General features: G+C 42.2%; 1 protein-coding gene and 1 long non-coding RNA gene across 3 annotated transcripts in view; one reads left to right on the top strand and one right to left on the bottom strand.

Annotated features, from left to right (window-relative positions):
• The first annotated feature begins 840 nt into the window (after positions 1-840).
• plecb (plectin b) overlaps positions 841-15,639 on the top strand; it is a 120,738-nt gene continuing 105,939 nt past the window's right edge. For both annotated transcript variants that reach the window (XM_086113297.1, XM_086113296.1), the window contains exon 1: positions 841-1,065. In XM_086113297.1, coding sequence (XP_085969423.1) covers positions 975-1,065 — 91 coding nt within the window. In that variant the 5' untranslated portion in view covers positions 841-974. The remainder of the gene's footprint in view (positions 1,066-15,639) is intronic.
• On the bottom strand, positions 3,032-4,019 carry LOC147203376 (uncharacterized). The gene is made up of 3 exons (XR_015101230.1): positions 3,730-4,019; positions 3,221-3,277; positions 3,032-3,148 (listed from the first exon to the last, which is right to left on the bottom strand). It is a non-coding gene; the product is annotated as an uncharacterized LOC147203376 (long non-coding RNA).

The following is a 15,639-nucleotide window of genomic DNA, read 5'->3' as shown; positions in this document are numbered from 1 at the left end:
AGTATGGGACACCGAACCCAGTGATACGGGCTGTTCGGTCCCTGTACCATACAATGTCATAGTTTGTATCTTATTTATAAGATGGTTTCAATGATCTTAAACAGTTAAAGTGTAGTATGTAGTCACCTTGTTACTCACTTGTTTACAGATAGTATATCATCATGTCTCAGCTTTGAAACAACTTCCAGTAAATGCCTGGAAACTGTTGGTTGGTCATTACAAATGTCTTGTGTAATGTACGTTTCGAATTAGTCAGTCATTCAAGTGAAATAATTACCTGTACTGTACTTCATTCCACATTCATTGTGGCCAAGTTATCCAAAAAATGTTCATCAGCCTCCTTATGGCATTAGTAATGAGGCTTCAAGAAGAATCCGCAATGAGGTACAATGATTTTATTGCTCAGTTAAATGTTACCACCATTGTTCTGCCTTGGCAGTGTTCTACATTATCTTAGTTGTAGTTTACGGTTTCACTCAAAACCAATTAGTCAAAAACGTGAGTATGTTTGTGTGACAGCATTTTTTTTTGAATAAGATTTATTGCTGTACCTTCTGTGTCTACAATACTGACATCCATGACATTCCGGTTGAGTTGAAGTGTTACCAATATGGGCAGTGCTTGAACTCTGCTCCTACAACTGTGCAAGCGTAAGCAATGACTGAGTGGCTCCCCTTCTAGTCCGTGTATCTTTAAAAGGAGGGGCCGGACATTTAAACTCCTTGTGTGTGTGTGTGTGTGTGTGTGTGTGTGTGTGTGTGTGTGTGTGTGTGTGTGTGCACACACGCCCCCGAAGCTTGGTCATGGAATGAAGTTGGCAGCTGTGTAAGGTTCACACACGGCTGAGAGAGCTGATAGAGAGCAGCAGAACAACAGAACTTCCTCAGAAACTCCCAAAAGCTCTGACAAAAACTAATTCAAAGAGGAAGAAGTAGACTTGCAGGACAAGAAGGGAAGAGGGTGAGCTTGCTGGCATGGCCGTGTATGAACCCGCCTACCTCCCACCGGACGCTGAGGAGCAGGACTTCATCCAGGCTTATGAAAGCGTCAGAGAGAAGTATAAAGGTGAGAGCCTGTCGGATGGCATCTTGTGCATGATGTGTGACGGGAGACAGATTTCAACGGGTTTGCGTTAGTCCTGATCTATTTGTGAGGTTGTTGACACTGAAAATGTCTATTCTATATTTGCCTTTAATGTTTGGCGTGTTTGGACTTGCGGGGTAACGATTGATGATTGATTAATACATATGTTCTCTGTCACTCTTGTGTGTTGAGGATTACGAAAGTCCACCGTCTTCCACAGAAGTGCTCCACTTTGTTGTGTGGCCGTGGCAATAAGTGTGCACTGCTCACCTCTGATCCTGATGAAGCTATCAGATGGGAGATTAGGACTGAATGGTTTTCTGATCTTTTTTTGTTTTTGCGCAGACATGGCGTCACCTGAACCCGTGACAGAACATACATCATTTTACATTGAGCTGTGTTATCACCCTTGGTGCACCCTAAGGCACTACCGGTACTTTTGGTCCCCTTGACACTTTGGAAATGACTTGCGTGTTAGTTTGCCTTGTAGAAAAGCGAGAAAGTTATATTTGTGTATAAAAGTTTTAGCCTTGATGGGTGAGATAAATTGACTGTCTCCCCACGCATAGTTTGTCTTTTACCGCTTTTTTGGAGGGCTTCTCCCATGGGAAGAAGGTTAAAAAGTGTAGGCACATACAATGGTTCGACTCAGTGGGTGTTGAAGTCATTGATGATTGTATAGTGACTCTTATTATCAAGCGCTTTGATAAATATTGAGCCAAATTGTCTCATCACACTCAGGTTTTTTTTCTTGGTATGGACATGATATTCATTTTTAATAGCAGTGTCTTTCTAGTATGATTTGATATTGCTGTTCAGTTCAATGTAGGCTTTCTTTTTATCATCTCAACATGTATCACTGTCAAATTTGAAAAAGAAAAGAGTATGCAGAGAGGAGGCTGATTGCTCATCAAAATAATCGTGATTATTAGTCTCTTCAATTCAGGAACTGACCCAACGATTTGTAAAAGGAGAGAGCAAAGTCGTTCCAAGCATTCATGGCTGTTAACATGAATCAGTGTTCTGTTTGTTGTGCTACTTCTTTACAAGGTTATAGGAAGCAGGAGCTCGCTCTGTGGCAGTTGTTTATGTTTCAGACGTTCCACTCTGTTCACTGCGAGACACAATCACTCTTGTTTCTGTATGCGCTCCTTATTAAGGCACATTGATGACGTGAAAAGCAACCACTTGCTTTTCATCTTTCAATTCATCAGACTTTCATCAAAGCCGTTCTGTTTTTCTCTGCGGACTTAACAGATTTTTTTGCGCTTCTTGTAAAGTCTTACTATGAGCTCAGTCGGTTTAGAAAATGAAAAGCAAAGTGAAAACTTTAAATTAATTAACTGCCAGCTGAAAATTTGATTGAATCACTGCAGGATTTACCCAGACGAAGGCGCTGACTTATTGATTCAATTTGGATGCTGCCTTTTTAAGCCAGACTGGGTAAATGTCCATGTTATATTTTATCCTCATCATTACTTATCGAAGATGATACAGAATGATGCTCATTCTTTTAAGATCGAACATCTTGAGTGATGTTAACTCATTGAATACCACCCCTTTTCACTGGAGCAACCCCCTCAATCCCTCACATTTTACTGAATTTTGACTGATTTGCAAGGCCCACAGAATTGTCTGTTCTATGGCTATATATACATGCAACCTGTCAAAGGAAAGGTGAGACTCTCTTCTTTCAGCAGAAAAAAAAGTTTGTTTCTAGCTTTCTCCGTTCGTTGGCAATCAGCATTAGAAAACTGCTAAGTTTTATGGGAAAGGCCGATATTCTGCAGAAATCCAGAGAAAATGAGCTTTTTGTAAAACCATGCATTTCAAGCATCATTTCAAGTCTTACACTATTTTTTGCTTTTGTGGCAGCTCAAATACCTCAATAATGTGTTCCTCCTACAAAAGAACATTACAAATAATGTTTTTGTAGTAAAATAATTTATTTGCACACAACAAAACTATTGAACTATGAACAAAAGTGCAGCTGTGGAGAAGATGGTTTTTGGCTTCCATCCAGTTTGTCACCATCGATTCATCCCACCACGTCCAGATGCACGACCTATAAATTATAGAAACATAAAAAGTTGCAAATATATCTTGCTGCAGAGTGAGGTACAATCATTTTATTTACCTTTCTTTCCACCACCAAAGCGAGGAGTCGTCATCTTTTGGCTTCTGGTTGGACAATCTGTAATGTATAAAAGTATGTACAATTACCACACTTTTATTTTTCAAATTTTTTTATTGTTGCTTTCCACTTACATTTCAACATCTCTCACACACACACATACATGCTCGCACACCGCTATTTACACCATTCATTCCACGTTGCTCAGCATCCAATTTGAAATGAAATGGAATATGAATTTAACACTAGTGGTTTTAGCAGAGCTGAGCGGACCAAATGTGTCCTGTTTTTTTTGTTTTGTTTTTTTAAAACCTATGGCGACATGCAAGTCAGAACATTTACGGCGCATATTTTCATCCACATCTACGAGACGCATCAACCGTACATAAATGATTAGTGTTACTGGCAACTTCATAGTATAGCGGGGAATGTAGCGGTACATAAAAGTGACTGAGGAGGCATAAGAAGTGATGAAGTTTTGAATGGGAACTTGCAAGCTAGTCGGCAGTTACCTCCTCGTTCCAGCGGCTCTGGCGAGGACTCTCAGCTGCTTTCCGTTATGTCCGAAGGCACGTATTCGTCCGACAGATCGGGATCCAAATCGCTCTCCAATTCATCGTTTTCGCCGTCGTCATTACGAGACGATTCCAACGAATCGCTGACGTGTGCCCGGCGTCGGCCATGCGAAGCAATGCAGCCTCTTTGCCGTCATCGCTGGAAGTCGCCGGGGAGACGATTTGTGGGCGACGTGGGGCATCGGGAGGCACAAAATGCTCTGCCGAGCGATGATCGCTGACGTGGAGCAGGTTCATCTTCATCAGATGAACTCGAAACTCGGCGTGAGCTATGCGGGCCGCGTGTAGCACGCCATGTTTGTGCAGGCCGACGTTTGTTTGACGGGTGCCGCTTTCGATTAGTGACCGAAGCGTCATTTTCTCTTCCACACAAACACCATCTCCTTTGTTGTTTTGTTGCTTCGCTTTTATACCGAAAAAAAATCATTTTTAGTTAGTTATTTCCTTTTCTCCATCGTTGCTAGTTGCTAATGTTCCAATCCACTATCCACATGCGCCCCTCCTTCACTATACGCCCTTTCTACTGCTTCTGCTGCGTGATCCTGGTTGATTTTTGCACCACTGCCACCCGATGGCCATTTTTTTTTTGCTATTTAACATTGCCGTCAAGCCTAATCCTGTGGTGAGAAGTTGCATCGGACTCTCTTGCACCCTCCCCCATGAAAACACGTAATACGTCATGGGGAGGGAACGGCTATGCGCTAATTGACGTATTTATACGTCAAAGGGTGTAAATGAGTTAATTGTTTGATTATTATGTCTTCGAGCAAAAGATTCAAAATGGAATCCTTTGCATCACTCTCAACTGGTTTGCAGTCTAAAAAAGTACAATTTGGGATCAACCATGGGATGTTGAGCTACATCCTCACCACGACAACTTCCCAGTCAGCATTACTCAACATCTCATTGGCATCGAATCAGGAGTTCAGAACATTCAATAAGTGCTTCTTCCACCCCTTTATTATGATTATCTTCAATGACAGTGAGCAGAGATGTTAACTCCAGATGTAAACAATCGAGTTTACCTGACAGTTGAGAAGCAGCACCTGTGGCTAAAGCCAAACCGTGGCAGAATTTTTTCTTTCTGGATCTGCATTTCCCACCTCTGACAATGAGCCGATGAATCGACAGTTATTTGTCCCCCGACTCGACCAAGGAAACAATGTCCATCCCTTCCAAAAATATCACCCAAGCCTTTTATAATATAGTGAATGAGTATGCTACCTCTAATATTACTTACTGGCATCACCTACCCTAAATTGAAGCGGTCCTGGCTGTCCTCCCGTCGACTTCTTAGGCAACGTGTACTAACAGCAGCTGAAGCCAATGTTCCAGGGCCACGGAAGGGGGATTACCCTGTTCTGCTGGGTGGACTGCTGATGGAGCACAACCATGCCTGGCATCCATATTTTGCCAAAGCGGGTGTTCTACACGGCCCTTTCCTTTGGTACGCCGGGCTTGAAATAACCCCATTACTGCCAGGGACATTTTCAATCATCCAATTAGCTACTAATCAAAGGTATTTTTGGCAAGCTAGACTGTTTACTCAAGTAATTGAAATATCCCATTACTCATTGGCTGTACATACTTGTCCAAATGAGAGTCTAGAGAAGCACAACATCTTAATTGACAAGCTGCACTGAAAATAATCAACTATGGTTGTAAGATGTCTATACAGGCGTTTAAAGGCCATTTTTTGTGGAATAAAAAAGACCAATAACCAATCATTTCAAAGGATTTTCCATCATTAACGTGCGCGATGAGCCGTGCAACTTATTTTGAGCACTGCAAAATATCAATTGGTGTTAGAACAAAACCTTCAAGCTTCAGATAGAACATAAAATAATAATAAGTTATAAATGACAAAATAAGTCAGTAAAAGTAAGGGCGTCTGAACTTAGGGGTGAATTGGAGGCACTTTAAATCTTCCATTTGACATGAGTTGAATGTGATTGATTATTTCTGAAGAAAACAAACTCCGCAGTGATAAGTAAGTGCATTATCTCAGTTGTTTATTTTGACCGTTCCTCTTGAAAATATTTGTTTTCCCCAATTGTAGTGAATAGGAGTTTTGATTTAATTGATCTCGGTCGCCTTTTTTTTTTAATTATCACAAAAAAATTAGTCACAGGGGTGTATGGACTTTTTACATCCACCTCAGCATTATTTACTTAATAGTTATTTTGCCATCATTCCCCCTATGAAAAAGGCTTTTTAATCATCCTTTTAAATTTATCTTAAAGCTTGTGACACTGGCAAATTAAAATGTGTGTGTGTGTGTGTGTGTGTGTGCGTGTGTGTGTGCGTGTGTGTGTGTGTGTGTGTGTGTGTGTGTATGTATATATGTATTGCATACATATTGTACAGATATTTCAAAACTAGCTCTCGGTGGGTGGTTACAATTCAGCTTTTCCCATCTGCCAGTGTCGTGTCGATGATTTTCCGCTTTCTTAGGGATGATGTTATGTGTGACATCCTCTCTTTGACCTCACTTCTCTTAGAGTAGCTCAACAGTAATAAAGCCTTTGGAATTCATATGATTTCAAGGTCTCTGTCATGGCCGGCTAGCTCAGGGGAAGGTACAGAGTAGAAAAAAACGGCGGAAGATTCTGTCCTGGGTAGCGTTTGCGCTGTGCTGTGGCCGCCCGCGATGCACCTTGGTCGATCATGCATGCACTGACGGCCCGATAAACTGAACGATGGTGAGCGGCGGGGAAATGCGCCCCAAATTGCCTTGGAGCTGGAGCGCAAAGACCGCCTGGTTTCCGAGAACTGCCTCCATGAAAGCATGCAGTTCGCTTGGAGGGAACTGGAGAGCACACATTTCGAGGTTCAGCCCCCTTTCCTCCCTCCAAAGTTTTGAAGCTATCATAAGGTCTTTTTGTGTTTCATTTTTTCCGCCATAGTTTCCCAGTTTTTGGTTTTAGTTTTTTTCGGCAAGAATTTTCTTTTTGGTGGATCCCTAATATTGATTTCACAATATCACTGTAAGTGCCTCGACACGTCGTCTTGTCTCAATATAGATTAGTGGAGCCATTGTGCTTAAAATTAAGTCACGGGTTGGCTTTAGCCACGTAACTGCTTAGCTGAGATGCAACAGTACTCTCTGTCCACTTCCTTTTCAGCATATGTCTGCGTCAAAATGGTTGAATCGCCACTGTGGGGACCCCGGTTTGCTCCCATCCACTCTCAGCATCTCCTGGACATGTAGCTGTGGCCCGACTCAACCATCCATACTCATTGTAGCCGAATCGAGTACTGGACAATTAATCAATAATTAATTAGGTATAATTCACAGAAATTTCAACCGTCAGTAAATGATGAGGATGGTGAGTTGCCACAACAACAGTGTAAATTGAATAATTGCATTGGCATTTCCACATATCTATTCTGTGCAAAATTCATTTTGAGGTCAAAAGCACACAGACTGCATTGTACTCACAAAAGTAGTCAGTAGTACAACGTAGAAAAACAGTGTGTGTATTGGCATATGAGTTTGTTTTCATTGTGTGTACTGTACATGCATAAAGCGCTCGATCTATCCAACAACGAAGGAAACACTGTAAGGTAAAGTCAGTTATGTGGTATGCAAATCAGAAACTAGTTTGTCATAGAATGCAGTTTCACAGCAGCACAAGTAGAACTCCAGTCCGAGCTTTGTGTTAAGTTAGCCACAGTGCACATGGATAAGGTTTTGTTTGCTTCCTGTGTTTGTCCTGCTGTGTCAGAAGCGCATAGCCAAAACCAGTTGTCCATTTTATGTTTCACATTTATCTTTTTCTTGGCATAAGCATTCTGGTGGCTTGCATTGATCAGCACTGCCATACAGTTTGGGGAAAAGATTACTGTGGGGCATGATAACAGTATTGTATTAGATTCCTGCAGGGCCTTTTATGGGAGCGAGAGAGCTCCAAAGCGAGGCTTCCCCCAAGCTGACATCTTTCCTGTCCGACATGCACTGTTATTAAATGGCAGAAAACAAGCTACTTTCCCTTTTAAAAGAAACAAAACAAAACTGCTACCGTTGTTGGTCCAACTGCATGCGCATAAATCCACACATTTCCCTATCCAGTTCGAATCTTTAAAATTAGGTAGGGCAGTTTTTTACTTCACTGCTTGGATCTCTTGCTTTGCATAGTTATCTTCATTAATGTCAAATTAATATCACAGATTTTTGTCATCCCTTGATAGGCACACAAAATGTAATAAATCAGCAGGTACCGCGTTCGATTGCCTTCCTGTGTGGCCTGCGTGGGTTTTCTCTGGGTACTCTGTTTCCCTCCTACATTCCAAAAACATGCATGGCAGGCCGATTGAACACTCAAAATTGTCCCTAGGTTTGAGTGGGAGTGCGGATGGTTGTTTGTCTTTGTGTGCCCTGCGATTAGCTGGCAACCGGTTCAGGGTGTCCCCCGCCGACTGCCCGAAGACAGCTGGGATAAGCTTCAGCATGCCCCCCGACCCTTGTGAGGATGAAGTGGATCAGTAAATGGATGGATGGATGGATGAACACTCCCTCGGTGTGATTGTGAGTGTCAAGGTTGTTTCTGTGTGTGTGTGTTCCCTACGATTGGCTGGTAACTGTTTGAGGGTGTCCCCTGCCTACTGCCCGAAGACAGCAGGGATAGGCCCCAGCATGCCTCGCGACCCTTGTGAGGATGAAGCGGATCAGAAAATGGATGGATGGATGGATGAACACTCCCTCGGTGTGAGAGTGTCAAGGTTGTTTGTGTGTGTTTGTGCCCTGCGATTGGCTGTATCTGCGCCGACTGCCCGAAGACAGCTGGGACAGGCTCCAACATGGCCGCGACCCTCGTGAGAATCAGCGGTTTGCACAATGGATGAAAATATTAATCCACCAATGGCCACCTTCCTATTTGGGGGGGAAAAAGTTACATCATCTCATCACCCAAGCATCTCAACTCCATCCATCCATCCATTTTCCGAACCGCTTGATCCTCACTAGGGTCGCGGGGGGTGCTGGAGCCTATCCCAGCCGTCTTCGGGCAGTAGGCGGGGGACACCCTGAATCAGTTGCCAGCCAATCGCAGGGCACACAGAGACGAACAACCATCCACGCCCACACTCACACCGAGGGACAATTTAGAGCGCCCAATCAGCCTGCCATACATGTTTTTGGAATGTGGGAGGAAACCGGAGCACCCGGAGAAAACCCACGCAGGCCCGGGGAGAACATGCAAACACCACACAGGGAGGCCGGAGCTGGAATCGAACCCGGTACCTCTGCACTGTGAAGCCGCATCTCAACTCTTCCATTTAATTGTTTCAATGACATTTGTGCATGTGTAACTTTACATCAACCATTATTTGGTCCTTCTTTTTTCAGTTTGTAGCCAGGATGTCTTTATTGTCAGAACATTTTTTTTTCTTCACTGTGTTCAAACCTCTATGTGGCGCTCTGTTGAAAGGAGCAGTGGAATTATTTCTTCTGTACTTCCAAGGGGACTTATGAAGGTGTCTTACTTTGGAAGAGAATAGGAATGAAAATCCCTTGACACCTGATTTGATGCTTGGTGTTGCATGGTGAGCACCGATGTTTGATGGTGAGCATGTGTGGGCTGTCTTGCCTTGTTTCTTGTCAACCGTTTCCTGGCACATGAAATGCTGTGACTTTATTGGTGGCCCGTGGTATTCAGAGCAACTGGAGCCAGTGCGACAGTCACCAACCACAAAGTCCAGGAATGCCTCAACAGGTCACCCCTCACAGCTGACACTCGGGGGTGAATGCACTTTATGCATGCTCGCTTCCTCTTCCATTTTCTCTCTCTCTCTCTCTCTCTCTCTCTCTCTCTCTAGAATATGCCCGAACGCATGCAAATGCTTGCACTCAAACGCTGACAGCCGAAGGTTCTCAGTTTTCTACCCGCTCACACACAGTCTTGGAAATTGCGAAATTCAAAGCTCAAAATAAGCGGCTCTGCATTGCAGTTTGTGAGTCAAAATTTGACCGCCTTCCACTCAAGCTTAATGTCACTCAACGAGGAAAACACTTAACGGGCATAAAATCCAAAATAATGTGACAATTCGATTGCTTTGATCTTTTCAGAGGTTGAAGAGGGCATTAGTGGAGATGTGCATGTGAATTTTGGTGGTGATTGGTCATGTTTTTTTTTTTTTTTAAATATAAACCACGTTAATCTTTTTCACACACACACATTAAGTGTTTTCCACTGTCCCCTTTTACGCCACACCAACTAGCAAGGAACAAGCTTCGCCCTGGCTTTGAGTGTGCCTAAACGCGCCGAAGACTAAGTAGTGCTGTCACAAACAAAACTTTTTAGTATCGATGATTCTATAGATTATTCCACCCTGTCTCCTTATCTTAAGTCAACAGTCTCAAACTTGGGCCTTAAACTGGACAGTGATTTCAAACTCGATCGGCAAATTGGTGCCGTTGTTAAATCCAGCTTCTTTCACCTTAGACAGCTGGCCAAAATAAAACCTCTCCTCTCACATGAACACTTTGAGATGGTAATTCATGCCTTTGTCACATCCCGGCTCGATTACTGCAATGCCCTTTACTTTGGAGTCAGCCAGTCCTCCATTAAGCGCCTTCAGCTGGTCCAGAATGCCGCCGCTCGCCTCTTGACTGGTACTCGTAAGAGGGAGCACATAACTCCTACTCTGGCATCCCTTCACTGGCTCCCCATTCATTTTAGAGTTATTTTCAAGATCCTCTTATTTGTTTTCAAATCTCTGAATAATCTCGCGCCACCTTACCTCTCTGAGCTCATCCGCCCCTACACACCTGCCCGGCGCCTCAGGTCTGTGGACCAGACTTTATTAGAAGTACCAAGAACTAAACTGAGGCTCAGAGGGGATCGAGCCTTTTCTGTTGCTGGTCCCTCTCTCTGGAATGACCTCCCACTAAACATTCGGCAAGCCTCCTCGCTGCCCATCTTCAAAACCCTCCTCAAAACTCACTTGTATTCTTTGGCATTCGACTCAGCATGACTTAGATTTGTTCTTGGTTTTACTGTTTGGTGCTTTCTACTGCCTTTATTACCGATTTGTCTTACTGTTTATTGTGCATGTTAAATTGCTCCATGTACAGCACTTTGTATGCAGCGATGGCTGTTTGAAAGTGCTCTATAAATACTGTTGACTTGACTTGACTTGACCAGTTGCTTAGGTCGACAGTCCTGAGTTTTAATTTCGACTTTTGAGATTTGTACAATAACATTTCTTAAAATTACACTACAGTAGATCTCATCTTGTGCCCTGCGATTGGCTGGCAACCGATTCAGGGTGTCCCCCGCCTTCTTCCCGAAGACGGCTGGGATAAGCTCCAGCACCCTCCGAAAGGAGATCAGAAAATAGATGGATGAATGGATGGATAGATCTTTTTTTTAATCGAAAAAACAGTTTAGATTGTCTCATGGAACATACAAGCCCTTCAAGAAATACCAAGCATTTGTATTTGAATTTGCTCCACTGAGAAAGTTTCTAGAGAAAAAAAAATGCAGTTTGCTGCTATTCACAATGTAAATTTTTAAACAGGCTTGTTAAATTAAAAAAAAAAAGGAAACCAATTCTTCATTGGTTACATTGTCATATTTTTATTGTTCCTTCCTTGAAATCCTGGGATTAACCAAGAATACTCCACAAAATCAGAAAGTTAAGTCATTGATTCGCAAAACTGCTCCTAAAAGTAAAAAGTTATTTCAGGACTTGCAAACACACTGAAATTGGTGCATCACGCCTGCTAAGCAGACTTCATCTCATTTGAGTCAGGGATACCAAAGATGGATACCAAAGATACCTTTCACAGTAATTCTGTCCAGCTCTGCCAGAAGATGCAGTTAGTTAAAAACTGCCCTAAATGGCAGGTCTGACTCCATGAGCTACACTCCGCTCAGTTACATAAAAGGTATGAATAAAATCTTCTGAGATAATAGATGGCTGTTAAACGAAACAGAGCCTCCTGCACGTGTTGACTTTGAGATCCCTGAGGGGTGTGGCTGCCCTCCCTCAGAGAACAGGTCAAAGGCAAACCCTGGAAAAAAAAAGCAAACAAAAACCCCCCACCTCCCATTTGTTTGTCTTATCTCAAAGCTGCAATCACTGCTAATTTGGGGATTTCCTGTAAAATTGGAGCTACTGTACCCTTGACAATTCCATCAGGATAACACACTACTGTGTGGCTATGTTTTTCCTCCACCCACCTTTCAACTTGTCATATATATCTTAGATGTGTGTATCGAGTGTGTGTAATTAACATTGTGATGTGGTGTAGCGTGGACCAATTACTCTGAACATACGGATGTCTGAGTTCTGCTGCTGGTTGATCAGTATTGTGGTTTTGGTCAGGTCGATGATTTGTCCTTTAAACATTGTCAGGAAAATGGATATAGCTATCTGGCTGAGTCTGATTTCACTTTCGTTTGAGAAAGAACTGGAGGAACCAGTGTAAATCCTGGACAAGCATTGACTGTTTCCCACTGGATCGGAATCTATTTGCAGTGGTGGGTGTCCGGCTGTTGTCTGGAGAATGTGTGTGTGTGTGTGTGTGTGTGTGTGTGTGTGTGTGTGTGTGTGTGTGTGTGTGTGTGTGTGATTGCACACTGTTTACAACCCAAACTAAAGCAGTTGGATTTGGATTTTAATAGAACACTCAAAATGCGACTGCTTGAATAAAACTAAGCACATATTACAACAAAAAATAGACAACTATTGAAATTATTACACTTATCGGATAAAATTATAAATTAATACATTTCTTTCGACCAAAGTAGTGGTCATCCTTTGTTCGCTTGATGTTGAACCTAGATTTTTAGTTTTACTCTTTTTGTGTTTTCCCACTGTCTTTGTTATTCATTTATTGTTTTGTTGTTAGCTGTTGTGTAAATTATTTGTCCTTCATGTACAGCACTTTGTATACAGCGGTGGTTGTTTTAAAGTGCTCGATAAATACAGTTGAGTTGAGTTGAATTAATGTTACGGTTTTGCGGTCATGCTTTTTATTTTGGTGTTTTACCATGAGATATTTCAAAAAAAAAGGTGCATTGGTTTGACCCTAGGGGTGGAGGAGTAATAATTATGTGGGATATTATTATCTCTTGATGATAATCATATGAGAATGTGCTCAGCTCATGAATAAAAATTCACTTTGTAAACCTCTCCAAATTTATGTTGCGAGCAGCATTGATGAATACTTCCCGTCATGTCCATAAATATTGGGACTCGGACACAATTCACATCATTTTGCCTCTCACTGCAGCACCACAATGGATTTGAAATGAAGCCAACAAGATGTGCTTTAACTGCAGACATTCAGATTCAACATAGGGCAAGGGTCTCGCTCGAAGGGCCGCTTTTCTGCATGTTTTCCGTCCCTCCTTCCGCAGCACACCTGATTCAAATAATCAACTCATCAGCAAGTTCTGCAATAACCTGATAACGGCCCTGATCATTTGACCGGGGTTCGAGTCCCCTGATTTAGGGTATTTATACACTTTAGTGACATCAGTCCTGATGGAATGTCCATCTTTGCAAACAAGCATAAAAATAGTTCAAAAACAGCAAAAAAATGAACACTGTAGAGCAGAGCTGTAAGCTGCTGGATTTTTTATTTTTTTTTAAATGAATCCCACTCGCCTCTAGTCACTAGAGTCTAGTGGTATTGGCTGCTGCATTACGGGAGCGCAGGCTATGCAGATGGCGTCTTCACTGTCCTGCCTGGATTCATAAAACGCAGCATGCCACAACCTTGCGCCTCTGTCTTAGCTGGCATTAGTCAACCGTTTTGCCTCATTTCTAAATGACAAAAAAAATAAAATAAACACGGACTTTCAGGTTGCTCGAAAATCTATGACGCCCAAAATTTACTTGTGGTGGCTCGCCTTAGATAGTTGCATATGTGGGGAAGCACTGGCCTTATAATGTAGGTCTCACATTTCATCTTGAGAGCAATTTGCCAGGTTATAGGATGGCGGGGCGGAAATTCTAGCCCATGTAATGTACATACCATGAGAAAAGTAAAATGAATAGAAGCAGAATATATCGGAAACGGTATTCGGAAATCTTCTCATGTAACAATGAAAGTGTGTAAAGTAGCTGATTTCATGCTCATTTCAGGGAGAGATTTATTTAGAGAAGGGAGCAACAGTAAAATGAGATGGGGAAGTGATAATCTGCACTGCCCTATCACTTCGCCGTACTTCAGCACATGCTGCTGTCGCCTGCATTGAGTGACTGGCACGCTGAATTTCTTTCTTGTCCATTATTTCTATTCTGCAATCCTGCGCAAGTTGTCTATTCCAGATATATATTTCATAGAACATTACCACAATAGATAAGGCCTTTGCTTTTTTTCCCCACTTTGCCATTTTAACTTTGCCTACCACGTAACTTCATGGATATCAATTGTCGACAAGGTCTGGACACTGTTTAGTTTGAGGGATGAACGCAAGGTGCTAAAGTTTCATTTTCCATTCAGCTGTTGAGTTTGTGCAGTCTCACAAGTCGTGCCAGCACCAAGCATGTTCTTCCCTCGAAGGCTCCTGTTTGTCATCACTTGGCAAAGTCAGTGTTTCCAGTCTCGTGTCAGCGAACAGCCTGCCTGAATCATTGCCCGCCTAGCGACATGAATTAAAATAATGATAGAATCAGATGGCATAAAACAAATACCACGTGAAGATTGCAAAATTGCAGAAGCTTTAATAGCATTTTGATTTTGATTCTGCTCTTTGAAGATCATGCCGTTGTATTTGGACTTAGATGAAAAGGACAACCATTTTTCAGCTGATGCAATCGGTCCAACGAATCAGGGAACATAATCACAGTTTATATAGCATTATTTTTTCAGGTTTCGTTGGAAATGATTCAGATGTTTAAAATTTGAATCGGGCCATCAATTATTTGATAAATATTGTATTATTACCTCACCCCAAAATCGCAGGGGTGGGCTGGCCTATGAGGAAGGCGGGGATTTCCGGACCAGCCGGGGGCCACGAGTCACAAAAGGAAGACAAAAATAAATAAAAAAGGAAAAAAGTGCAGCATTAAATGAAGGACAAGAAGCTACAGCATCAACTAGGGTTGGACGATTATGTCAAAAATGATCACAATTATTTTGATTGAGATTGACACCACATTTGATTATTCATTGATTTGAAAAACAGTATTTATTCAACTACTTAAACTCCACTACTCAAAATCATCATCATAGCCTCATGCCTTTTCATCCCTGCACATTGAACAGAGTACAAAATGATCTTGTCAACAACCTGTGATATTCAAGCGTCTTGCATGTGCTGATATTAAAGACAAGCTAGACTGTCTTTGAGCATTTCTCGTCATCATATTTATTTCATATTCTGGTTTTTTTTTTTCCACAAGTCTTGAGACTTACCGGGCTAATGTGCAAATGTGTGTTGGTATGACAAAAAAAGTCCTTGGATCTTGATATCCTTGAATGTTGAAGAAAGGAAAATTCCTTGAACCCTTGAAAGTTCAACATTAAATTTTACTTCAAAATACAACGAGAAGATAGATTGGTTAGAAGGTATATCGAGTATACTACAATAATAGCAATTGGAAAAAAACAAAAGCAAATTACTGTCTGTTCCTTGCCGTCTTGGGCTTTTAGGGGCAGTGTGGTGCCGTGCATGGATGGAGTACACACTTAGAATAAGAACAGGAGTGCCCAAACCAGACCTGTCTGTTCGCAGTCCACCAGAAGGTAGATTGTGGAAACCCCATCCATTGGTTGAACTGTTTTATTATTGCCTAAAACAGTCGGGTGTGTCTTGGATAAAAAAATAAAAAAAAAAGATTGTGGCTGGTTACTGTCCAATGCTCTAAGCTACTCCATTGGGGCAGAGA

Source organism: Hippocampus guttulatus, chromosome 6, assembly GCF_054856545.1.
Source record: "Hippocampus guttulatus isolate MCC_2025c chromosome 6, RoL_Hgut_1.0, whole genome shotgun sequence".
Classification (NCBI taxonomy): domain Eukaryota; kingdom Metazoa; phylum Chordata; class Actinopteri; order Syngnathiformes; family Syngnathidae; genus Hippocampus; species Hippocampus guttulatus.
This window is presented reverse-complemented; position numbering and strand designations above follow the sequence as displayed.